Source organism: Mucor velutinosus (assembly GCF_035048745.1).
Source record: "Mucor velutinosus strain NIH1002 chromosome Unknown tig00000268, whole genome shotgun sequence".
NCBI lineage: Eukaryota > Fungi > Mucoromycota > Mucoromycetes > Mucorales > Mucoraceae > Mucor > Mucor velutinosus.
The window spans coordinates 527,705-553,034 of NW_027041917.1; the positions used below are offsets into that span (position 1 = coordinate 527,705).

Consider the following 25,330-nt stretch of genomic DNA (forward strand, 5'->3'; position numbering starts at 1 on the left):
CTTCGTGCTGCTTGAATAAAGACCTCTCACTTCTACTATGCATCTCAGCTCATTCTCAGATCCTCTTATGTAATATACAACGCCTAATACATTTGCCTCTCAGAGATGATCTATATCCTCAACATAGAGAAAAAGGGAGAAGTAGTATATGTTGATAATTCAGTCTTTATACATGAACGAGTTGTAATCTGGTTACGCGAGATACAACGTAATTTGCTGTTCATCAAATCAATAATCACCATAATAAGCTTTTGATCCTTTATTTCCCTTCTCAGTCAGGGATGACCCTAATTTTCTTCATTTATCTGTGGTGTGTGTTATGTCAAAATACAATGTAAAATTGAATCTGCCAAAGAATTACACTTTTATTGAGAATGCATCCCAAGGATGCATTTATATACTTTTCATTATGCTAGGGTTTACAGCATGATGATGAACTGTAATACAAATAGGTTTACTATCTACCCAACAATTGATTTGTAAATCATGATTAGCATGATTTACCCAAAGGACCTAAGAATAGCCTAAAACCTTTAGTGTGAGACCTTGCTATGACATTTGATATAACAGTGTGTGTTATGTCAAAATACAATGTCAAATTGAATCTGCCAAAGAATTACACTTTTATTGAGAATGCATCCCAAGGAGGCATTTATATACTTTTTTCATTATGCTAGGGTTTACAGCATGATGATGAACTATAATACAAATAGGTTTACTATCTACCCAACAATTGATTTGTAAATCATGATTAGCATGATTTAACCAAAGTACCTAAGAATAGCCTAAAACCTTTAGTGTGAGACCTTGCTATAACATTTGATATAACAGTGTGCTCAGAGAATATAAGGCAATAATGCTGCCTGTCAACTCCAATGCAAATAGAAGTTTTTTATTGTAATCCTACTACAGCCGCATGTAATATCAAGAAAGATTATTACCTGAATGTTGCATGTCGAGCGATAAATTAAAAACGTAAAATTTGTCGCCCACCTGCAATATACAAACGTAATGGATGGCCTATATTCTGCATACTCGCGCTCATCATTTATTTCCTAAATGTTGTATGCTTTAATCTTTTTAGAATGAAGAAGCGTAGGCATGGTAATAATGGAATATTCGCTAGGTTTTAACCATATTCCTCTGCGTAGGTTATGTTTATTATTTTAAACTGATATTTGCAACCAAGTCATTTACATCTTAAATGCCGTGTTGAAAAACTAACAGTTGATTGAATCAAAAACTACCAACCAATTGTTCGATTAAGGTCTACGATGATGTATCAGAAACGATTATTATTATAGTATTCTAATGTGTTCATGATGCGAAACCCTTCTCCTAACCCTCATTTTTGGTGTTGTCCCTTTGATGACAGATTTTTAATGATTTCAGTTTACATCCAGAGCAAAAGAACGCTAAAATGCAACTTGGCTTAACATAATTTATGATGGAGTGGATGCTACATATGCATACATCCACACACACAGAGGTATTCACATCGTGTCTTTATAAAGATCGACATTACATTATACAGCAACAATAAGAAAACGCAGAAATATTTCCCTGTGATCTGTACATTGCATAATATATTATCTAAATTATACATAGCATATGTTTAAGGGGAAAGAAACACACATTAAGTGTTAACGTCAGAAAAAGTAGATTGAAATCATGATTTATGGAGGATAAGCAACCATGATTTATTCATTCAAATGTAAGCTAAACAAAACTGGCGCCTGACTCTATTTTCTATGAAGGAGAAAAAGTACATATTACAATTATTATTAATATTTTCAAGGTGAAAAAAAAAGGGGGGGGGGAGGTGGTGGAAAGATGATTGCAGTAATGGTATCATTGTATATATATGTAAGACCTTAAACAGACAACTTGAGTTGACTCTGATATGGCTCTATTTTCGTTACACCACTTTCATATGCATTCTCTTCATCTCGATTCAAATGAACCGAGGTTGTAGATGTAGTTGATGTTTGTTGTTGTTGTTGGCTTTCTTCATCATCTTGATCATCGATACCAGCAGCTTGATCTTGTACTTTTTGCTCATCTCTCTTTTTTCCACGTGAGATCCATTTCTTGAGAATTTCCACTTCAATATTACCCAAAATCAACTGTTCAACGTGGTAGAGGAGCAACGGCGTAGAGAGAACTCCAATGGTGCCTGGATCACCTTTTTGATACAGCACATTGATCAAAGGCACGCCCATAGCAACAGTTTTTGTGGCACCACAGTACTATACAAGAGAATTGATACGTCATGTTATTCCATTGTATCACGCATTGACTCACACAAACACACATACCATTACTGCAACAGTATCTTCTCGAGAATAGCGTAATCTATCCAACCATTTCAAAGGACCAAAGATGCGCTTCGAGTAAGGCAATCGAGCGAGCGCAAACGAAAAGACAGAGAACAAAACGTAGAACAAAAAGTTCAAGATGACAACGGCAGCAATGTCTTTGCCAGCCACTGCAGAAAAGGAGCCAGCATGAACCGCATCAGAAAAGACTGACCAGACCATCAACAACAAACAAAAGCTGCTAACATCAGACAGTCTACATTTCACTTTGAATTTTGCAACTGGTTCAGTAAATAACATCTGAATGGCTTGTCCAATAACCAGCGGTAATAAGACTGTAAGGCCCAATTGCTTTAAGACCATTATGAAATCAACCGAACCTCCTGCTGTATTTGCGCTCTCATCCTCTGGTGAAGCAGCCAACAGCGGGTCCTGGAAGTAAGAAACCAGCGCTGGTGATACAAAGATGCCTGAAAGAAAGAATAAGAGAACATAAAAGAAGATATTCATCACATCATGACGTACCAAGAACATTGCCTAAAGCAGCATTCATCAGTGCTTTTTGAATGTAGATGTATATAATTAGAAACTGGTATCCAGATGATGAGCACATCTCAAGATACACCTACCAGATGCTTCGTTTCCATTTGCATTTTTCGTCATGACCACATTGGAAGAGACGGTGGTTGGGGTACTGGCAGCAATGACTACACCAATCAAGAGCAAAGAGTTTACAGGCATATGCAGTTTGAAGAACAGGAGGACGAGGCCAAATACAAAGAACGGGATTATGATGAGATTGATGGTTTGTATCAGGAAATGCAATCGCACTCGAAGCAAAGTCTGGGCCAGTATCCTTGTACGTAACGACAGACCTGATATTAAAAAGATAACAACAACGGCGCCTAAATCAAGAACACTGGTTTGTATAACATGTCTTTTTACATAAACAAGCGCAAGCATACAACTTACCCCACTTTATACTCCATTCAGCTCGAATGTAACCGCCTTTTCTGCCTACATTTGGAAATTGCCATGCCAGTAAAATGGCAATTACTAAACCAAGCAAAAACCAATACTTTAGAAAAGCAGATTTAGCTATCGATTTAACTCGATTTAAGGTTTTTTTCAGTTTGCTCTCCTCTTGATCCGTCGGTTCATCGATGCTGCTGCTGGTGCTGCTGCTTGCTGTTGTTTCGATTGGAGGAATCACAAGCGATGTCTCTGATTTTATAAAAGATGAACTTGATTTTGTCTTTCCCAAATGAGATAACTGCAGTTCAAAGGGCCTTGTCAAGGTGGAGAAAGTGACATCACTTGTAAAGGATGGTGCAATGATGGAAGGCGGCCTTTTGGGTGGGGCTGACATTTGATGCATAAGAAAGAGAAGAGGGAGAGAGAAGAGCAAGAAAGAGATTGAAATGAAATCTGCCCTGATTTTTATAGCCGTTCACTAGTTTTCAACAAGACAGAATAAGCTAGGGGATGTTACGTTGTTGTGCGCTTTGCATTGTATATACAGATTATATGAATGATAGGGGGACATGTAATTTTGCATAAACAAATCTTGTTTGTCTTGAACTCCCCCCCAAAAATGATGTGTTACCTGAATGGAAGATCCCACTTGGGAGATGATAATGACGATGATGATATTTTGTGTCTGAGACTTGTGAATTTTCTATAAACAAAATCTCCCGCGAACTGTGAAAAAAAAAAAAGAAAAAGAAAAAAAAGAAAACTGGTATAAATAGTTACCAGTGTTTGCACAGCCTTATCAAGCATTGATCTCTTTTTCTTTTTCTCTTTTCCATTTTTCACGTCCTTTTCCAATGGTGAATGTCATTGATAAAACTCGCACTATACAGGAGTTGCCTCGTTTGCATGCCCTCACTTTAGCCGATGATGGTTCGCCCACCCAAGATAAAACTGTAAGTCATGCAATCGCAATGCATTAAAATCTGTAGATGGAAGCTTGGCACACGAATAACAAACACGCGTTTTTTTTTCTTACTGTTAGTATGTCCGTATTCCACTCTTCAAAGGCAAAGTTATTCTTCGCATTATTCTAAAGCCAGGTTCGTTGGCAGCTGGTGGAAGACCTGTCTTGTATACCAATTATCCCATTGAAGGGTAAGTTCATTGCTGTGGGCATTGTGGCGAGAGAGAGAGAGGGAAATGCTAAGATGTTTCTATAGTGAATTTGAGAGACATACATTTCATCCTGTCAAGTAAGTGGATCAATAGCATAATGACCCAATCAACCGTGACAACACACACACACACACACATACACACAAGGACAGGCTAACATGTCGGCATATTTAGGTTCATCAAGGATCCCAATCTACTTCATGCCTATTGTGACGTTAAGCTTGATCTTCCTGGTGCTTACCAATACAAGGTAGAGTACACTGCGGATGATAACGCCGGCAAAGTTACTTCGGAAGTGGGCTATGTCGTTGCCGAGCCTCGTATCGAATTGCCTCGTGCCAACCCATCCCAACAAGGCGAATTGCTGCCTCTGGATGGCTTGATGATCTTATCCATGGTGCCTAAATGGATGGGCCCTATTACGCAATGGAAGAAACTGATTGACCAAGTGGAATATGCTGGCTACAACATGATTCATTTTGTGCCTTTGCAAAAGCGCGGTGATTCCAACTCGCCCTATAGTATCGCTGATCAACTTGCTTTCGATGACGATGTGTTTGATGAAAAGGACCGCAAAAAATCCAATAAGGAGAAGCTGGCTATTGTTGAAAAAGCCATCACCAAGTTGAATACAGAACACGGCATCCTTAGTCTCTCTGATGTTGTTTGGAATCACACCAGTAACAGCACCGAATTTCTGTTGAAACATCCTGAAGCTGGTAAGTGGATGAACAAACTAAGGGGGGGGGGTGGTTGCTTCAGTGATAAAGTCATGCTTGCTGCTGCTGCTGATACTCAAAAACTATTCTGACTCTCTGTAGGCTACAATCTTCACAACTCGCCTTATCTCGTTCCTGCATACGAGCTGGATACAGCATTGATTGATCTTTCCGGAGATATGGACAAAGTTGGCTTACCACGTGAAGTCAAATCCACTCATGATGCCGACATCATTGTCAATTACATCAAAGACCACACCTTCAAGGCCTTGAAGTTGTACGAATACAAGGTGATTGATGTCGCTAAATACGTTGAGGAAATTCGCAATGCGCTTAGATCTCGTACTGCCGCTGCTGCTGATGCAGATCCATCTGCTTTCAAGGATGTGGTTCATTTACCCGTCAAGGAACGCACATATCATTTCGGAAAAAACGTCATTCAAGATGGACATCTAGGCACTCGATTCCACAAGTCTGTGCATGTCTCCAAGGCAATTGGATTCTTGCTGGCTTTCAACAACATTTCCAGCTTGGATCAAGTCTCTGAGGATCGTGTGGATGCTTTGGCCGATTCTTTCCAGGGCTTGTTGAATGATTACAACTTACCTCTGTACGAAGAATACGATATGGAATGCAAGGTCGCATTAGACAACATCAAGGGCAGACTTGTCTTTACTCGTTTAGCTGAAAATGGGCCCAAATTGGGTAGTATCACAAAGAGGTAACACACACTGATTTGAAACTTGCTTAGTCTTTGCTGACCAATCTTCCCTTTCAAACAGCAACCCTGTCATTGAGACCTATTTCACTCGTCTTGAGGATAAGAGCAAGAAGCATCCTGCAGGTAGTATGATGTTGGCAAACAACGGTTGGATTTGGAATGCAGACCCTCTAGTTGATTTCGCTGGTCCCGGTTCCACAGCCTACTTGCGTCGTGAGGTCATTATCTGGGGTGATTGTGTCAAACTACGTTACGGAAAAGCGCCTGAAGACAACCCATGGCTATGGAAACACATGCGCGAATACACAGAGCAAGTCGCTAGCATGTTCCACGGTATCCGTATCGACAACTGTCATTCCACACCTATCCACGTCGCCGAGTACTTTTTGGACGCTGCTCGCAAGATTCGTCCTGATCTCTATGTGCTGGCTGAGTTGTTTACTGGGTCTCCCGAGAAGGACAATGCTTTTGTATCCCGCTTGGGTATTCATGCCTTGATCCGTGAAGCCATGCAAGCATGGGACACGCATGAGTTGTCTCGTTTGGCTCACCGTCATGGTGGCAAGCCTGTAGGTAGTATGGATGAGGACATGGTTTGGAAATTGGTGCCTTACGAAGGAGATGAACATGATCAAGTGCTTCGTATTCCTATTACCAATGGCAGTATGCCTCGCGCCCTCTTTATGGACTGTACGCATGACAACGAAACACCGTTCCAAAAGAGAACTGCAGAGGTAATGCTTTGTATATGCCGTGTTGTCATGCTTACTGATATCTCATGTATACATAGGATACGCTGCCTAATGCTGCTGTTGTTGCATTCTCTGACTGTGCTGTAGGTAGTGTCAAGGGCTATGACGAAATCTACCCTCGTCTCTTGGACATTGTCAATGAAAAACGCCATTATGATCCCAACCCTCAACGCGATACTGGCGTTATTGCGGCCAAGCACAAGCTCTTGCGTCTGCACCAAAAAATGTGTTTGGAAGGCTATCATGAAGTCCATGTGCATCAAGAGAACGATTACTTGTTGGTCCATCGCCAGCACCCTGGCTCTCAATCTGGCTACTTGATGATCTCTCGCACTGCTTTCCCTGGCCAAGGATCTGGCCATTCTCCTATCCAACTCCGTAAATCAGAGGCAGAATTCGAGTTTGCCTATTCTCTCAAGATTGACGGTCATCAAGCCAAGGAATCAGAATACCTGGAGGGCCTTCCCTGCCATTTGGAGGCTCTGGATGCACCTCGATTCGACCGCCATGAAGATGACAAGGGCCAATTCTTGCAAGTCGTGCTTCCTGATAGCTTCACACCTGGCTCTATCTGCGTAATCAAGACCTCGATTGGCGATAAATCTGACATTCTCAAGACTATTACTACCATGGACGATCATGTTGTCAAGGACCTAGACTTTTTGGCCACCAACGTGGTATTGTACCGTTGTGAAAGCGAGGAAACGGACAGCACAGGCGGTGATGGTGTCTACAATGTCCCCAATTATGGCAAGTTGGTCTATGCCGGTCTCCAGGGCTTCATGTCTGTGCTCAACCCCATCATTGCCAACAACGATCTGGGCCACCCTCTCTGCGACAACTTGCGTGCTGGTCACTGGGCTCTTGATTACACTATCCATCGTCTCAAAGAGTATCAGTCGCACTACCCTGCTCTAGAAGCCTTGATTTCTTGGTTTGAAAAGCGTGCTACCTTGATTAAAGAAGTACCTGATTTCTTGGTCCCTAAATACTTTGCCTTGATCGTCAAGACAGCCTATGACAAGGTCTATGCACATGCCTTGACATTGATGTCGCCTCTGGTGCAACACGGCGACACCTTTATCAAGCAGTTAGCCATGACCAGTGTACAGATGCTGTGCCAAGTGCCCTCTGCTGGTCTCACACCTACTAAATCCACACCCTCTTTGGCTGCTGGTCTACCTCATTTCACTGTAGGCCATATGCGTGTCTGGGGACGTGATGTCTGCATCTCGCTTCGTGGTTTGCTCATGGTCACTGGTCGTTTTGAAGATGCCAAGAAGCACATTATCGCTTTTGCCGGATCGCTTCGTCATGGTTTGATTCCTAATCTCTTGGATTCTGTTCGTCGCCCCCGTTACAACTCGCGTGATTCTGCTTGGTTCTTTATGCAGTCGATCCAAGATTACTATAACTTGGCTCCTGACGGTAAATCCATCTTGGAAGCCGAGGTGCCCCGTCGTTTCCCCAAGGACGATCGCTTTGTTGAAGTAGAAGAAGGCTACACGTACAGCAGTACCATTGCTGAGATCATGCAGGAAGTGTTTGAACGTCATGCCCGTGGTATTCACTTTAGAGAACACAACGCTGGTAGACAAATTGATGAGCAAATGACAGACAAGGGCTTCAACATTGATATTGACGTGGACTGGAGCTCGGGTGTCTTGGTCGGTGGAAACATCTGGAACTGTGGTACATGGATGGACAAGATGGGCGAAAGTCCCAAGGCCAACAACAAGGGCTATCCCGGCACACCTCGTGATGGTGCTCCTGCTGAAATCACCGGTCTCTTGAAGAGTTCGCTTCGTTGGGTCAACCAATTGATTGAGCGTGGTGAGTACAAATGGAAGGGTGTCGATCATGTCAAGACAGACGACGGTGAAAAGACCATCACATTCAAGTACTGGAACGACCTCTTGCAAAAGAACTTTGAAAGAGTCTATTATGTGCCTCAAGAACCATCTCAGGACAAGGACTATGATGTGATTTCCAAAATTGTCAACCGTCGTGGTATCTACAAGGACGTCTACAAGGCCACTGAAGCCTACACCGAATACCAGCTTCGCCCCAACTTGTTTGTCGCTATGGCTGTTGCACCTGAACTCTTTGATAAGGAGCATGCCAAACAGTGCATCCAACTCTGTCGTGAAGCCTTGTTGGGTCCTCTTGGTATGCGTACACTGGATCCTCTGGACCAACAATACAAACCTTACTATCATAATTCCGAAGACTCTGAGGATTTCCAGACCTCCAAGGGCCGCAACTACCACCAAGGTCCTGAATGGTTATGGCCATTGGGTTATTATCTTCGTGCTGCTCGTCATTTCGATGCACTTACAAACCAAGAGATTGCTCGCATCTTGCGTAAACATCGTGAGTATGTCAGCAAAGACCCCTGGTGTGGTCTTCCTGAGTTAACCAACAAGGATGCTGAATACTGTCATGATTCTTGTACCACACAGTCTTGGTCTGCTGCTACCTTATTGGATCTCTTTTATGATTTGATTGAAGGTGGAGAGGAATGTTAGTCTCTCATTTCCACTGTAGTAGTCATTTCAGTTTAAAAAAAAATAATACGTTGCATTCTTTTGTATAATAAAACATGCTTTTTGTCATATAATACATTATCTACACTAAAAAAGCGCAAGAGATGGTTGCTTGACAATGTTTGTTTATTGACGGAAAGATTACAATAGATATTACTGTGTGATGACAATGGTGTTATAGATACAAGGTTACTTTTTCTTTTTTTAGGATTTGTTGTTCCAGAATCCAATGACACTAGACACATTGCTGTTATTGCCATGCGTGGTAATGACCGGTGATGATGATGCATTGTTGCTGTTGCTGCCATTGGTATAGGATTTATCGTTTGTCAAACAAGTTCCATTGGCAAGAGAAGGGCCCTGATAGGAAAGTGGGCTCAGAGGAGTCCATTCACCATCTGATTGTAAAGAGCTTGGGAACTTGAGACTACTTCCGCCTGTCACTATATGTATATACATGAGCTCTTTGTCAGTGCGATGCTCCATCATGGGTTTACTCTAATTGGCACATACGAATGAAACCATCTTCCTCAAATGGATTGTGATTACTAGCGCGCGTCTTGTCAGCTTTAGGGATATCTATACAACAAAAAGATCAATACAAAGACGACAGCCTTGTCTACATCAACACAGTATCATACCTTGACCATCTTCCCACCACTTTTTGGTATCCGTACTTGGAGGAGGAACTAACATAATAAATCAGCAAGCATACATATAAACCAGCCTGTACACCACACTTACAATCAGTTGAGTCAAAGGAAAGGTCTATCAGTGTATCTACAAAGGAATCGGATAATTTGGTGGATGTCGTACTTGGTACAGGATGCTTGCGTCTGGGAAGCTCGGGGGGAGGTGTGGCGCGAACTTCAATCGAGCTCAAGCTCTGGTATAACTCTTTTTGTAATTTCACCTTGGCATCATGATCTAAAGTGAGAATCTGTTCATCCATCGAGTAAGCAATCTGTATAGAAAATGAGACGTCTGTAGTCTACTTACATCTGCTTCGAATAACGCAAGTACTAAGAAAAGCATGTGTATATACAAGTGAGTCTAGTGTATACAAGGTGCTGTTTTGGTGGCTCATTCGTTTACCTGGCCTATGATCTGATGTGTATAGTTCTGCACGAGAGTATTGGAGTTGATTCAACTGCGCCCCTTTGAATAGAATACGATCTGTCCAGCCGGGAATTCTCTGCTTCTCACTGCAGGGCATGTATGAGATATCCAGGTTGCATTCAACAGCACATGAAAACGTACCTGGTATCATAAACATCTGTTCCATTGTCGTACTTGTAGGTAGGCAAGAAAGTGATGCAACCTTCTTGATATCCATTGAATACCCTTCCTTGACGCATTTCTCGTTGAAGCTGTTGTTTGATTCAGTCATGATGATTTTACCAGTCAGCAGAAACAGAGATGGGCTTACCTGATCATTTCTAAACAAAGCCTCGATATTACCCTCCTTGGCGTATAAGCGAGCCTGTGGTACATGGTGTCAGTAGCAATTCAGCACACATACACACGATTGGTGCATTACCTCCTCGTTTGGTAAGGATACGCGATAGTTCAAATCGCTCACCCAGATGACATTACTATAACCCCGTTTGATTACTACTTTATATCATAGTTCATCTCCAACATACACACACACACACACACACACACACACACACACACTTACTCATGACTATCGATAGTTTTGCCTCTCAAGAAACGCAAACCTTCGTTAATTGTATGGTAATCAGCGTTGCGATCGTCTACATTGGAGTGCCCTGAAGCCAAATGTGCAGCCACAAAGCAGAAACTTGTGTCACCGTAATCCATGCGAATTGCTACAGCTCCCTTATTACCAGCAATGCCCATGATACCCGTCTACGCATACATACAACGCATGAATATACAACATGGCGCACCAGCACTTGCAGCATACTACCTTCTTGATCGAAGTCTCTACATTTCTAATTTCGTCCACAATGTCTGACTTTACAAATACAATAAGAGCAGCACCCACCAACTGGTTGGATCGAAGCATGGTGTACTTTGATTTAGCACCTGACCGGGAGTTGAGTGTTGTTTCAATTTGCTGCTCCCAGATCTTTCTCTTTTCTGCATCTGTTGCCATGACTTGTTGCGGTGACAGCTCCACAATCTCTTGAAAACCCACCACATAGATATCTGGCTCATCATCGTTCCCTAGTCGTAATATCATCAACCAACAAATTCAAGTGACCCAACACACAGACAACACTCACATCGAAAATGTTGCAGCAGCCATGGATCCAATAACTCTCCTTTAAACCCCTTTCCATTCAAATTATACGATCCACTAAAGATGGTAATACGCCGACTGCTGGAATACTCTTTGACTCGCTTTGTCAACTGCCGGGTCACATTGTCGCTGATGGGATCATGGATGGCAATGATGGCTTGATTTGCTAGTTTGCCCAGCAACTGATCGATAACCTCCTGCTTGGCTTTGTCTTGAAAATTGTTGATATAGAATCGATTGACAGATTTGGTGGCGTCACTCAGTACATTCATAAACGTCACTTTGCCTGTTCTCGTGAAGGCGGATTTCAAAGCACCTGTACCTGCATAAATCTTGGACAGACTGTCACCGTTTTCTGCCCACAAATGTGAATGTCGGGCTATGACTCGCTCCAAGTGGATGCGTCTGTCCTTGAACCGATCTTGCACATAGTTGATCAACACACGCTTGGATATCACATTTTGTACCAAGTTGGTTCTGTCCAAACAGTCCATGCAATTGGTGCGGAAGACGCCTTTTTGGGTGTAGATGATTTGATTGTCGTCCGTGTCCATTAAAAAGAATCCATAGTCATCCAGATAGCGAGCGATGTCGTTCATCAGCATGGCTACGTTCTCGTAATTGCCTCCTCGGCATTCAGCGTGCAAGTCGAAATTCATCATCTTTACTGCCTTTTCGTCGTAGCCCAGTTGATGGACAGCTGTGTTGAATTCATTGCTGAGTAGTGTTTCGCCTCCTGAAGTGTCTCTTTGTGCTAGTAGGTTGATGTTACACACCGCATGATAACGATCGAGTAGTTCATCGAAATGCCTCTTTACAGCTGGTTGTGTTGCAGCAGATCCTCTGGATATCTGAATCTTGTGTTGAACCAGTTGCATGCCCTGCTGTTCCCAAAACACTGTTTGAATAGTATAAATGAGGCGTGCATTGCAAGCGACTGTCATTCATGCTTACCTGGCACACTGCCCCTAATCTGTGTATACGAGTAACAAATTCTATCCGAGTACAACACCGTTTCAGTCTAGCACCACCATCATCATTAGCAGCTTGTCCTTTTTCGCATTCCAGTGTTCCATACCTCTACGAAATTGGCGACATGTCCATTATCATCAATGCCTCTTGTATTGAATCGAGTTCCAGCTCTTTGACAGCTTAGTTTTGAAATGACAGACAGCTCAAATTTCTCGTTATCTATATCCACCACTTCCACCCCCACATAACCTCTGATGGCAAATACCAAAAATCCACCACGATCAAGATCCATCTGCTTCTTTCTATCCAACTTTGATCTAAAATCCAATAGCCCTGATATCAAGAATTGGTTCCATAAAAAGTGCTCATCAAAGGAATGGACGCCCAGAGAGGCTTTTGAGGTGCTACATTTTGTATGTAGATGTGTCAATCATCCAGCCAACCATGACGCATGCTAGCCATCTCACAACCTACCGAGCTTGCACTGTCTTTGTCAAGTCGAAATCCGGAGTAAAGTAGAAGCTACCCACCGAGAAGAGCTTTTGCAATTGAGCGCATGGATGCTGTATGACATTGCCATTATTGCTGCTTGGCTGGTCCCAGTCATCATCCCAACTTGCTGGGTCCACAAAGTCGTCATAGTTGTTGGAAGATAGCGAGTAAAATGAGACTGACTGAATCTTGTAGACTTCTTCTCCTGCTCTAATTCTTCCGACAGAGATACAATCTGTGACAATGGCAACAAAGCATTCTACCCTCATTTTTGGTGAATTAGTATACCTACAAACACATGCTTTGACAACTTACCATTTCGCACCGTAATCAAACCCAAGCAACCAAACACTGGACGCGAGTTGAGTATACGCCATTGTTGATCTTCAAATTCGGATGGGCCATATAGTTTAGCTATGGCTCGACTGTTGGACCCTCCATATTCTTCAAACACTAATACACCCGATGGTGCTTCTTCTAATACGGTGGGGCGTAAAGCAAGTGCTCTTGGATTCTCTCTTAATAGCAAATGTGTTTGCATCTTTTTCTATTGTTGTTGTTTTTTTTCGGTCGAGAAAGTACGAGTGAGAGAGAGAGAGAGAGAAAAATGCCAAGAAGGATGAATTAGATAATAATTTATAAGGAAGAAAGAGCACAAGTGGCCCTCTAGTGCCAAATTGCGCTTTTTGAAAATGCCTTGCGTGTCTATCCATAAGGGTTTAAGAGTAATCCCAAAATGGCACGCATACGACATACTGATTCATGTGCATTTGCTGCTTAATGCAGCCTGCCTTTGCTTTTCTGTCATGCTCCACGTCTGTTTCCATGGGCACAATTCATGTTCAGGCAGACAGTACAGTCGCATAGCACTCAAAAAGTGCAAATCACAGCGTCATTTGAAGGCATTTGGCCAGTGATTCCTGGTGATAGATGTGGGTTTAAACCGCCAGAATAGCATCAGACTATCCCCCTCGTCTAGCGCAAACTTCCTGACACCGTTGCTCACGTTTTTAGGGATGGAAAAAATATCGATCAAAAATTGATGGAAAACCATGAGGGGGTACCTCATAGTTTTTGCCAAAAATCAAACGATCGCATTGTTGACACCAAAAATGAAGACTTTTACTATAATGTATACTAAATCAAAATGTTGCTCTCGATCCAACGCAACTTCTGAAACCTTGTTTGTGGTGTTTTTATATGTGAAATCTCTACATTTTTTGCCAAAATCTTCTTTTCATTCTTTCTTAAATTACTCGATAGGTTTGTTCAAAACACTGCTTATCATTGGTACCATTGGATGCGCCTTGAAAAGGACTCGAGGAAAGCTTAAGGGAGTGTGAGATGATCCGCACATTTCATATAGTCGAATCTGGCAAAACAGTTGAATCAAGTCGAAAACAATTGAAAAAATTGTCCAATCTTGAGACAGATGTAAATCTGGCTTTTAATTGATTTTGGTTCATGTCTACAAGCGCTGTATGCCGTTGCTACTATAAAGACAAATAATGCGAAAACTAAGCTAAGTCTTTCCTTCTCTTCACGGCTTTAAACCTGGTAGAATATAATGATTTGGTACAGTTATAAATGCTTACAGCCAGTTCCATGGCGGCGATAGAGGTGAATCAAAGTATAACAAGTTTTGTAGGGCTCTATTAGCAAAGGAGGGTAAGACCAAATGACACCAAATTTACTCATGATAAAGCTTACACCACCAACGATACGAAAAGTATCTCATCCCCACAAATTTACCTATGTAGAATTTAATCCGTTTTCCTTTTTGTTGTATGTATCTAATCAAATCTATATTGAAAAAAAAAAGTATATATAGGATTGCATTCATAGATGTTGCCCTTTTTCTTTTTTCCTCTCTTTTCTATCTGTATTCCTGCATCTCATTTTACATCATGACATTTTCTTATATACAAGGTGGATTTCTCAATGCGCTTCAGTCTGATGCAAGCGATTCCAATGATTTGAATCTGTTGTATCAGAGCCAAGTGAACGCTTTTAAAGAAGATACCCTTCCCAATGAGAGCTATGAAGACCATATGACAAGCGATTCAAGCGTCAATCAGGGCCATGACCTTGAAGACATTGTGTATCCTGATTATACGGGCCTTACAGTAGACGACTATGGTTGGGGAATCAACTGCAATCTGCTACTGAACGGGTATAAATCATCCCTTGCTTCTGGTACAAATCCCTTCTACGGTTCTGGTGTTGTGCCGGATTTGTATGGATCAGTCAACCAAGTCGATGAAGCAGCTTCAGCTGAGAGCGCCATTCAACCTGATTCCCCACAGCCTTCCTTCAGCTCAATCATAGATTACAGCGCTTGTGCATCAGATGGAGAACAAGAGATTACGCAGGCTATACCTGAGCAGCTTCCCATAGACGGAGATGTATCTCCCAACTACGAGTGGCGCCTCAACGAGCTGGAATGGAATGAATTCAAAGAGATACCCAGAAGCACTTGTAGTGCTTTTATCGGTGAAGACAATACCAATGCAATACTTGGCGCTTCACAACATAATCTGCTTTATGTTGACAGGCTGCCTCCGATGTTTGAGGATGATCAAAAGGGTAGAATTTTCTCCTCATGGCCACGCTACGGTTATGACAGCAATGATATGGCGGCTTTCAAGGTACGTATGCAATCTCACTGCTAAAAACTAGAGTTGTCTATTCATTTGCTCTTGTACATGCATCTGTTGAAGAATGTTGTAAGCGACAACACTTCTGGACACAAACTTCAATCTACTGCTGGCGCTCTCACCAAAGCTGGATCAATTGCTAACCCCACTGCAAACCTCAACAAGAGCTTCAGGGAGCATGCTATTCGTGGACCGCAATCCCAAGCAAACAGAGCTTCTCTGCTTAGAAAGCCAAACAGCAATATTGTTGGAAATAGAGCTATGCATTATACCAACACCAGATCATTGAGCAACTGGGACACAATGCAATATAACTCTCACATTCAATCAGTACGACAACCGCCTTTATTTGACTATAATAGTGCTCTCGCTGATGCTGGTACCAGCATTCAAGGCGCTTTTGCCCGTACAAACATGCTCAACAGCAGCACAGGACACTGGTTTACTGTGTGCAATCATGCAGATAGAGAAGTGGCCCTCATCAACGAGAACAAAAGATCGAACTACTTTCTTCGTAAAGATCGCAATGCATCAAATGTTAGAAAAGACGGTTATTAACAGAACAATCCATGAAGGCGCTAATCCAGACAAAGATGCTTCTATTATAGATATACTTGTATAAACTTGTAAATAATCCACAAGCATGTAGAATAGTAGTATTTTAAAGAAAATAAGAGAAAGAAGGACTTGAAATTTGAAACATTGTGGGGGGAAATCCCAAGTTCTGGCTGATACACAGCCAAAATGTAGCTTATTAGCGAGTAAGTGAATTGCACATTAGACAATTGCATCAGGGTATTCGACCACGATAGTTCAAAATTTCCATTCAAGGGGTGGGAGCTGCAGTTGTATTGTGGTCAAGATGAAGCGAAATTGAAAAATCAACATTACAGATTATAGTTGTCTATGCGCTTCAAAACAGCTGTAACAATTGCCTCAAATCAAGCATAGCAAATTTCTGAAGATTCAAGCTATCTTATCCCCATCACAGCTGTTTAGTCATGGCCCAGTAGATCATTGACCTCGAAACAGGCATTTTGCAGCAAATTTTGCATAATATTGGTGATCATCCAATTGCAACAGGACCATTCATTTGACGTTCAGATGTAAGGGGACAGTAATTCAAATTTTCAAATCCATTCCCTTTTTCGTGTTTTATAGAGTATGCTTAAACTGTCGCCAACTACACACCTCACGTACTTTATCAAGGGCATACAAGAAGCCTTCAATTGGAGCCGAGTCATTCATCTTGTAACAACGTAAATGAAGCATCCACGCGCCATCTCATCAGACGTTGATTGACTCGTTTTAATCACTAGTTCAAAAACAGTGCAACATACGCTGCTCAAGAGCTTAGCATTGAATGGCGTTGTTTATCTGGGCATCCTCATTATACTAGAAACATTCTACAATACGCCGGATCACCATTTATTTGGGTACTCTTACACTGTGAGTTCAGTGTGCTCCAAGAACAACAAACGCCGGCTAACATTACCTCTCTGAAAGGACCTAACAGGCTATCCCTTATATCTCATATGTCTCGTAGTCAATTCCAAGCTATACAGCAAAATCGCACAGCACCAAGCACCAGAGCAACAAATGACCCTCAATTTAGTGGCGTCCGTCAATACTATCATCTTGTACGGAAATTTCGCACTGTTCATCACATTTCTGAGATGCATTCCGTTTGTGGGATCCATCCTGTCGTTCCTTGTTTATAGCATCGTCATGTCTTATTATTGCTTCGAGTAAAGCATCACATTGCATCTGTACAATGAGACTTTCATCGACACTAACGCCTCAACGTAGATACAAGTGGATAAATCAGGATTGGACAATCGAGCAGCGCATGGTGTATGCTGAAGAGCATTGGGCCTATTGCCTGGGATTTGGATTGCCTGCAACGACCCTCATCTTCTTTCTATCAACACTGAGAGCAGGCGGTGTGTTTGCACTGATATATCCTAGCGTGAGTTTAACAATGCCATGGCAAACACTAAAAACTGATTATTGACGCATAGTACATTATGATGGCATCGGTTGCATCCCCCGAGCCATTATCGACGCATGTTGCGCATTCAGCTGATCCTTTTGCACTCCCTTTCAGAGTGCCTGTCTTTTTCGCCATTCGACTCATGAACCAAGCTATTATCCAGGCCATTCGAACATTAGGCGGATCCAAAGGGGCAACATATGTAGTGGAAAAGAAAAAGGACAACCTGGGAAAGCTCGTTTAAAATGGACTGGTTATTCTTCAAATCCTAGTCACCACCTAATAAGCAAACGACGAGAGATTAAAAAAAAAAAAAAAAAAAAAAAGAAACATCCAAATCAAAAAATAAAACTTTTTATTACAACTACAACTGCTCCATCATGCCTCGTGTTGAAAGAAAAGGTCGTGCCAACAAGAAGAGAGGAAAGAAGGGAGGAAAGAAGGAAGAAGATGCCCAAGCCACTAGCATCACTCCAGGAGAGGCCATGGACATTGATGCTCCTGCTCCCAACAATGTCGCTACCCAAGAAGGTCCCGGTGGTGTGGTATTCAATGATCAGCATTTCCAAGCTGCTCACTTTGGTGAAGTTGATGAAGAATTGCTTGGTTACTTCAAGAACGTAGAGCAAACATTAGACGATCCTCATTTCGAAACAGGTGAAGGTATGTTGGCAAACATTGGAATAATGCAAAAGGCCTGTATCACTCATGGGATCCGTTTGACAGATCAAAGATTGTTTGTCGAGAATGTGTACAGTGAAGTCGATGGCAACGAATTCCGTCTCTCCACCAACTACTCTTGCTCTTTGATTCTCGAGAAATTGCTCAAAGTGTCTGATTCATTCCAGCTTCGAGTGTTTATGGATAAATTGAGTGGAAAAACCGTCGAATTATTCGCTCATCGTTTTGCTTCTCATGTCTGCCAAACCTTATTGACTTTGGCCGCTGATGTTGTTGAGCGTGAACAATTGGAGGGTGTGTCAGCGAATGAGACATCTCCTCTCAAGGAAGGTGAAGGCGAGCTTTTGTCCATGGAGAAGCTCATCCTCGGTGTGTGTGAAGACATCAAGCCTCATGTCGGTGGCCTTATTTCGCAGCAATTCGCCTCCCACGATATTCGTATTTTGCTCTTTGTTTTGGCTGGTAAACGTATTGACGAATCTGGAGACATCAAGGGCCAATTGAGAAGTAAGAAGTCCACTCAGTATAAAAAGGAGAACAACGACACATTCACAAAGGTAAGTAGTGGGTGCGATGCATTGGCAGAGTGGCTGTGCTAATGATTATATTAGTCTAGTGTCCGTTTAACACCCACAAGAAAAGTGCCTGATTCGTTCAAAGCCATGTTTAGAACGCTCACTACTGAGTTAGCCATCAACATGTCCGAGACGGAAGTGCGCACCCTGTCTGTTCACAAAGTCGCCAATCCTGTGTTGCAGGTACAGTCCATTCTATTGATCTGTAATGGTACCTTACTAACAGGCGCTTTTCTAGCTCTTATTGGAAATGCAAGAGAACGATAAAGAAGGACAAAAAGCCAAGAACATCCTTATTGACCGTATTTTATGGGGCATTGTCACCGATATTGATTCTAAGGAAGAGAATAGGGACAGAGACTCGTGGTTTGAGACCATGGTGCGTGATCCTGTTGGCTCGCATCTCTTGGAGGTTATTGTCAAGTGTGCACCAGACGCTATTTACAGAAAGATCTTCAAGACGTATCTCAAGGGCAAGCTCGAAAAGTTCAGCATGCATCCCATTTCCAACTTTGTTATTCAAAACTTGATCACGCATGTCAGAAAATCCAAGCAACTGGATCAAATGATGGCAGAACTCGGTAAATCATTCGAGAAGCTATTGAAATTCGGCAAATATGGCGTCATTCGTAGTTTGGTGGACGCCTCTGTTAGAATGGAGTCATCTCAAAAAGCTGTGGTGGACGCCATTGCTGTGGCATTGCACATGACTGAAGATGCTCAGCGCAAAGAATTCGTCAACTGTTGTATGCGCATGTGGACATATGAACAATGGAATGAAGCATCAGAGGACGAAAAATTAGACTTGTACAAATTCCACCTGCAGGGTTCTTTGATTGTGCAAGGTATCATGAAGATGGAGGCCGATGTCAACGCCATTGTAACCAACAGCTTCCTGTCACAAAGACCTGACACAGTGTATCGATGGTGTTTCTCTCCTGCTGGTTCCAGAGCCTTTGAATCCATTGTCGCTTCACCCAATGTCAACGCCAAGATGAAGAAGAAGATTATGCGTGATTTATCTGGCAAATACACAGCACTCGCCAAAGACAAATTTGGCAGCCATATCCTGGATAAATGTTGGGCTGCTGCCGACATTGATTCCAAAGAGAAGATTGCTGCTGAACTAGTGAAACACGAGCATGAATTGGCCAGTCATTACATTGGTAAAAGCATTCTTTGGACCTGCAAGATTGATCAGTACAAGAGAAGACATGATGATTGGGTTGAAAGAGAAAAGGGCGCTGAGCGTAAGCGTGAAATGTTTAGAGATATTCTTGATGACACACCTGTCGACAAGAAGCGTAAATTTGCATAATTTCATAGTGTATACATAGTTAATAAAAAATTGAAACTGTACAAAAAAAATACTAAACGAATGGGGGAGTTGTTGACACACATCTCGTGAAGATTGGAGACGAAACACATTTCAAGTGTAGTATGAAGATCACAATGATTGTGTAACTTGCAGAAAAAAAAAGCGAGCTTTGAGGGCAAATTGCTCATGCGCTGGAGCAATGTGGATGAATTGCATCTCTGCGTTTGCAGAGTTGGTTGTGTATAGTATGCACAACTAAGCGGTAGAGTCATCTACAACTGACAACGCTCTGCATAAGCATAGAAAGAGATCCAACATCACACAGATCAAACAATGCTGTATTTCACTCCAAACACGAGGCTTGATCCAAGCTTCACATGCCGATTGATCTAAAACTTTGATGTCAGAGGGATCACATGAAAGTAATCTGTATTTAATAAGCACGGACAGGCTAAAAGAAACTCGTAACTAAGGGTTTCTTGTTGGCATTCAAGCGTTATTTTCACATGCAAATGCCGAATCTCATATAAATACGTCCCTTTGGTTTTGATGGCTGCTGAAACTCATCATTATATTCATCTCATAAAAAAAAAATGCCTGCCTGGACTATTGCTGTAAGTATTTTTCTCTTGAGATCTACTACAAACACAAGCTCACATTATATACATAGATTCCCGAAACCCCCTCTGCTACCTATGTCATTGTCAAGAACATCTCTGCTCAGTCATCTGAAAAGACAGTAAAGGAGTTCTTTTTGTTCTGTGGCAAAATAAGTGAATTTGAGCTGACAATGTAAGTACCTACCCATATTGCGAAGTTGAGTTCTCTATCTAACGAGAGCTGTCATGTGCAGGGATGATGATGACATTCATCAAGTCGCTTTGATCCATTTCGAGCGTGAATCTGCTGCCAAGACAGCTACCCTTTTGAGTAACGGTAAGAATCTTACATAAGAAAAAAATGTGTGCTATGACAAGATGCTCAACTATTTATAGCTTTGATTGATGATTGCCATATTGTGGCTACACCTTACTTTGAGTCCATTGCTGCTAGTACTTCTACCACTTCCGCTACACCAGCTGCTGAGGACAAGGAAGTAGCTGAAAGCGATGCTAACACAACTACTCAAGAATCCAAAGCTAAATCTCGCATCGTTGCCGAGATGTTGGCTAATGGCTACATTCTTCAGGATCAAGTCGTTGCTAAAGGTCTCGAATATGACTCCAAGTACAGTCTCTCCAGTCGCTTAAGCAGCTACTTTACTACCCTTACTTCCAACGTAAAGCAAATCGACGAAAAGTATAGAATTTGGGACAAGGCTGTTGAAATTGATAACAAGTTCAAGATCCAAGAAAAGGTACAAAATGCCGCTCAAACTGCTCAGACCACTGCCAATGCTGCATTGCAATCACCTACTGGTCAAAAGGTAGAACGCATTGCTAGTCAAACCTTTGCTCAGATTGCTGCTGTTCATTTTGAAGCCAAGAAGATCCAAAAGGAAAAGGGAGCTACTACCACTGCAGCTACCACAACAACAACAACAACAACAAGTGAATCTGTTGCTGCCGCCTAAACAGTTTTATCTCAAAGAATGAAAGAGACCATTCACAAATCGTCATTGCTATCAATAAAAGCCTATTATATACCATCAATATTTTGATTTTGTGTTACATAATGCTTGATGTGTGAGATAAATATTACTACCATCACAGCTATTGTTGTGATTTCGAAGAGACCAGAGGCAAATAGTAAATGTATTGACTTGGCTGTGCAGTAAAAAAGGGGGTTAAAAAAGCAGGTAGAATACTGTTAAAATCCTTCTTTATTTGAAATTAGGATAATGTGCAATAACATGTATATTCTACGCCTCTATTTATACTATTTGGTTTATATCTCTTATCTGGCAGCAGTTTAGTAGTTGCCAGTGATTCCATTACTTTATATATTTTTGTTGGGTCATTTAGTTGTTGATCTAATGGATCAAGAACGGTATTTCAGTATATGGTTCTTGAATCATGCGTAAAGAATAGCTCTTTATTGTTGAGCCTGTATCCTTTTTAGGTATATTTATGTAACAACACATTACAATACCCTTGACATTTACTTTAATATCTGTCATCTCTTATTTTAGAGCATTTAACCCTTGCTATCATCATGCTAATATTATTATTGTGCATGCTTATCTGCTGATGGTAGCGTGGTTTGATTGAGATGACATTTATTTTGGGCTTTGTTTATGATGGGAATCTAGTCTAGTTCACTTCAGGCACCAAGATTAATGCAATATGAGCTTGTTGCTTCAGATGTGCACTTTATGATCCACGCTATAAGACGCATGCTTATATCCGTGATACTAGCTACAGATACTTTATGTACTATAAACTTGTACTATATATGAGACATGCTATAGACATGCCATATATCCAGATACATGCTAAAGATGTATGCTCAGCGATATACACTCAGATATGTACTATTGATATAGACTAAGGAGACTGTACCTATCGGATACATGCTATTAGATCGATATTAACTATCCTTGTAGAAAGGATAGATCAGGGTACTTCGGATGAGAGTCTAATTGTTCATCCAGGCAAAAGCTAAATCATGATTTATTAGCTTGTTGGAGTTGTCTTTTAGCATGATTAGACATTAGTTGATCTGAGTTGACTTATTTGTCAATCTAATTAATAGAACTTTTATCCATTGTTATAGTATATAAGAAGGATCATCTACCTGGCCAGTAGAGAGACTTCAGTTTTACTTTACACCTGTCAGTTTGATAATAAAACATACCTTCATCAAGTTGGCTTTACTGTTTTTTTTATTCTTTTTTTTTTCCGTGAATTTTAGTCTCTCAAACCTCAAATTCCACAACAATAAAAACCAATCTAAATAACCCTGACCAGGCTTGGATAAGCTATTATAGCAATTAAAGCAGTTGTAATGCAACTTTGAAAATTGAAGGTGTGATATTAGCTATTGTAAGTTGTTTATCCCCTTCTAGAATGCTGTGCATTTGTGTTATCCAGATATTGTTCACTAACTCGAATGTTTTTTCACTAAATTGTTTTCACTGAGACATGAACAGTGTCCATTCTGAAGAACATTACAGGCGTGATTATATACTTTTATTTCCATTTGATTAAGCTTTTATTATTACAACAGATCAAATATCGTTAAATGGCAGATCAACAAAAAATCAACTAGCTATAACTCTTCGTTGTTTCAACCTCTGAGCCAATCAGATTGCTTGAAAACTCCGCTGACCTAAAAAAAAATTTGCGAGGGTTTCCCCCTGTTTCGATGTGAGGCAAAATTTTAAGCTCCGCTATATATAGCAATATAGCTGTTACTGTCATCAAATTTCCCTCAGGTGCTAGAGCATGCCTTACTTACACCACCTAGCTTTAAATTCTGGCATTGAGACCCTCAATCATCACTAAAGTAAGTAGTGATAACCAATTGGAGGCAGCCTATCCACCTCCGAGTCTCGGATAAAGTCTTGTTGAGCTTCAGGGATAGGCACATCCACACAACGTAAAAGAAGGTATGCTTCAAAGAAACATAAAAACAATAAAAGAATGAAGAAAAGAACATATTACTATAAGAGTATAGTAGTACGTAAGCAAAAAAGGAACACTCACACAAAAAAGTGAGTCAAAAGAAAAGCATAACAACAAATATAACATAAAAATGCTCCAAACAACTCATTGTTGTTGCAACAAAAATGCTTACATGAGCAATGTGCATGGTAATAGTCGGATGTAAAGCAACACAAACACACACAATTGCAGGAGCAACAGCAGTGTTATAAGTGTGCAATACAACATAATGACTAATGTTGTTTCATGTGATGAAGCCACAGAGGCAACACAAATAACAACCCACGGCCATATAACAAAGTAGTATTACAACGGCAATACAGATATATAGTAGTAGCACATCATGCTTGTTGTTCGTACATAAGAAGCAACAACATTGCAAGCACCTGTTGAGCTGATCATATCACAGCCAACAAAAGAAAAAGAAAGCGCAACAAAGCAAACATTACGAATGCATTATCACGAGAAAGGAAGCAATAATACAAACGTCCAGAGAAGCTTTATATCATTGCGACCACAAGAAAAAAGGATACTTACCACTTACCACAGCCACGGATAGACCAGAAGAATATAAGCAATCATCAAAGATAGACCAGAGAACGAGCAGGCACCAGATACAGTAGACCAGAACAGACCATATTAGCAGCAGCAGCAGCAGCACCATAGAAAAACTAAAGAATGAACGCCATCAGCAGAGAGCAGATAAAAACCAAAGAAGTTACCACTTATCACCACCACAGACAGACCAGGAGAGTACAGGCAATCACCAGAGAGAGACCAGAGAACAAGTATACAGCAAACACAGTAGACCAGGAAGGACCATATTAGCAGTAGCAGCGGCAGCAACACCAGTAGCAATAACAGCAGCAACACCAGTAGCAATAACAGCAGTTTAGAAAAACCGAACAACGAGCGATACCAGAGACCAGGCAAAGATTAAAGAAGCAACTGCCAGAGATACACACCAAAGAAGCAGCTTCCGGACATAATAAACCAAAGAATCAGGCAGCAGAGATAACAGAGAAGTAATGGCATCAGCACCCACATCAAACAGTCAAAAAAAATTAGCGAAACCTAATAAACAAATCCGATTAGTGCTAATTCTACGTCTTCTAGTGCTCGTTATTGCATGGTACCTACTATATTTCACTTCAAAGAAGCAGCAACAAGTCTTTCTGGCAGTGCAATACAGTGTTATCAGAAGCTAGAGTGTTATTATCAACCAAACGGTATCCAAAACGACCATGGTTTGATGCTAAACGCGTTTTGCAAAAGAGAAAAAAAATGAGGGTATGGAAAAATGAGGGTATGGAAAAATGAGAGGGCACCTATCCGACGTCACCGCCTGTAGATTTAGTCTCAGTATTGTACTATAGCAGCAGTAATTGCGGCCATTTAATTTGAAATCGTGCTGTGGTATTTCCGTGTTCAAACTTGACTTGATTTGACATCCTTTGAACGTTTTTATCAAATCTAACAATGAAAACTGTCGTTGTCACATCCAACTTCCTGACACATTTTTCGATATCTAAGAAAGCCGCATCGAATGATGCTAATT

The 25,330-nt window shown here is 41.3% G+C and overlaps 7 protein-coding genes across 7 annotated transcripts; 5 read left to right on the plus strand and 2 right to left on the minus strand.

Moving 5' to 3' along the window:
- Positions 1–1,874: 1,874 nt before the first annotated feature.
- On the minus strand, positions 1,875–3,687 carry ATC70_003937 (uncharacterized protein; the record flags this gene model as incomplete). The annotated part of the gene is made up of 5 exons (XM_064823292.1): positions 1,875–2,249; positions 2,319–2,788; positions 2,844–2,876; positions 2,948–3,223; positions 3,291–3,687. 5 exons carry the CDS (start codon positions 3,685–3,687, stop codon positions 1,875–1,877), a joined length of 1,551 nt encoding a protein of 516 aa, XP_064678604.1.
- A 460-nt stretch (positions 3,688–4,147) lies between these two features.
- On the plus strand, positions 4,148–9,189 carry ATC70_003938 (uncharacterized protein; the record flags this gene model as incomplete). The annotated part of the gene is made up of 7 exons (XM_064823293.1): positions 4,148–4,246; positions 4,336–4,448; positions 4,514–4,546; positions 4,644–5,188; positions 5,291–5,909; positions 5,971–6,643; positions 6,700–9,189. The coding sequence occupies 7 exons, from the start codon at positions 4,148–4,150 to the stop codon at positions 9,187–9,189; spliced, it is 4,572 nt and encodes a 1,523-aa protein (XP_064678605.1).
- A 222-nt stretch (positions 9,190–9,411) lies between these two features.
- Positions 9,412–13,484, minus strand: ATC70_003939 (uncharacterized protein; the record flags this gene model as incomplete). Its single annotated transcript, XM_064823294.1, has 16 exons — positions 9,412–9,650; positions 9,721–9,786; positions 9,849–9,896; positions 9,952–10,147; positions 10,207–10,229; positions 10,303–10,412; positions 10,468–10,577; positions 10,637–10,690; positions 10,748–10,802; positions 10,892–11,082; positions 11,144–11,403; positions 11,463–12,377; positions 12,434–12,500; positions 12,558–12,855; positions 12,926–13,202; positions 13,259–13,484. 16 exons carry the CDS (start codon positions 13,482–13,484, stop codon positions 9,412–9,414), a joined length of 3,135 nt encoding a protein of 1,044 aa, XP_064678606.1.
- Positions 13,485–14,850: 1,366 nt separating this feature from the next.
- Positions 14,851–16,158, plus strand: ATC70_003940 (uncharacterized protein; the record flags this gene model as incomplete). The annotated part of the gene is made up of 2 exons (XM_064823295.1): positions 14,851–15,591; positions 15,664–16,158. 2 exons carry the CDS (start codon positions 14,851–14,853, stop codon positions 16,156–16,158), a joined length of 1,236 nt encoding a protein of 411 aa, XP_064678607.1.
- Positions 16,159–16,764: 606 nt separating this feature from the next.
- ATC70_003941 (uncharacterized protein) lies at positions 16,765–17,837 on the plus strand (the record flags this gene model as incomplete). Its single annotated transcript, XM_064823296.1, has 5 exons — positions 16,765–16,859; positions 16,920–17,049; positions 17,107–17,348; positions 17,410–17,569; positions 17,622–17,837. The coding sequence occupies 5 exons, from the start codon at positions 16,765–16,767 to the stop codon at positions 17,835–17,837; spliced, it is 843 nt and encodes a 280-aa protein (XP_064678608.1).
- A 136-nt stretch (positions 17,838–17,973) lies between these two features.
- ATC70_003942 (uncharacterized protein) lies at positions 17,974–20,167 on the plus strand (the record flags this gene model as incomplete). The annotated part of the gene is made up of 4 exons (XM_064823297.1): positions 17,974–18,256; positions 18,320–18,831; positions 18,886–19,032; positions 19,088–20,167. The coding sequence occupies 4 exons, from the start codon at positions 17,974–17,976 to the stop codon at positions 20,165–20,167; spliced, it is 2,022 nt and encodes a 673-aa protein (XP_064678609.1).
- A 593-nt stretch (positions 20,168–20,760) lies between these two features.
- Positions 20,761–21,740, plus strand: ATC70_003943 (uncharacterized protein; the record flags this gene model as incomplete). The annotated part of the gene is made up of 4 exons (XM_064823298.1): positions 20,761–20,781; positions 20,838–20,959; positions 21,021–21,103; positions 21,163–21,740. 4 exons carry the CDS (start codon positions 20,761–20,763, stop codon positions 21,738–21,740), a joined length of 804 nt encoding a protein of 267 aa, XP_064678610.1.
- Between the last annotated feature and the right edge of the window lie 3,590 nt (positions 21,741–25,330).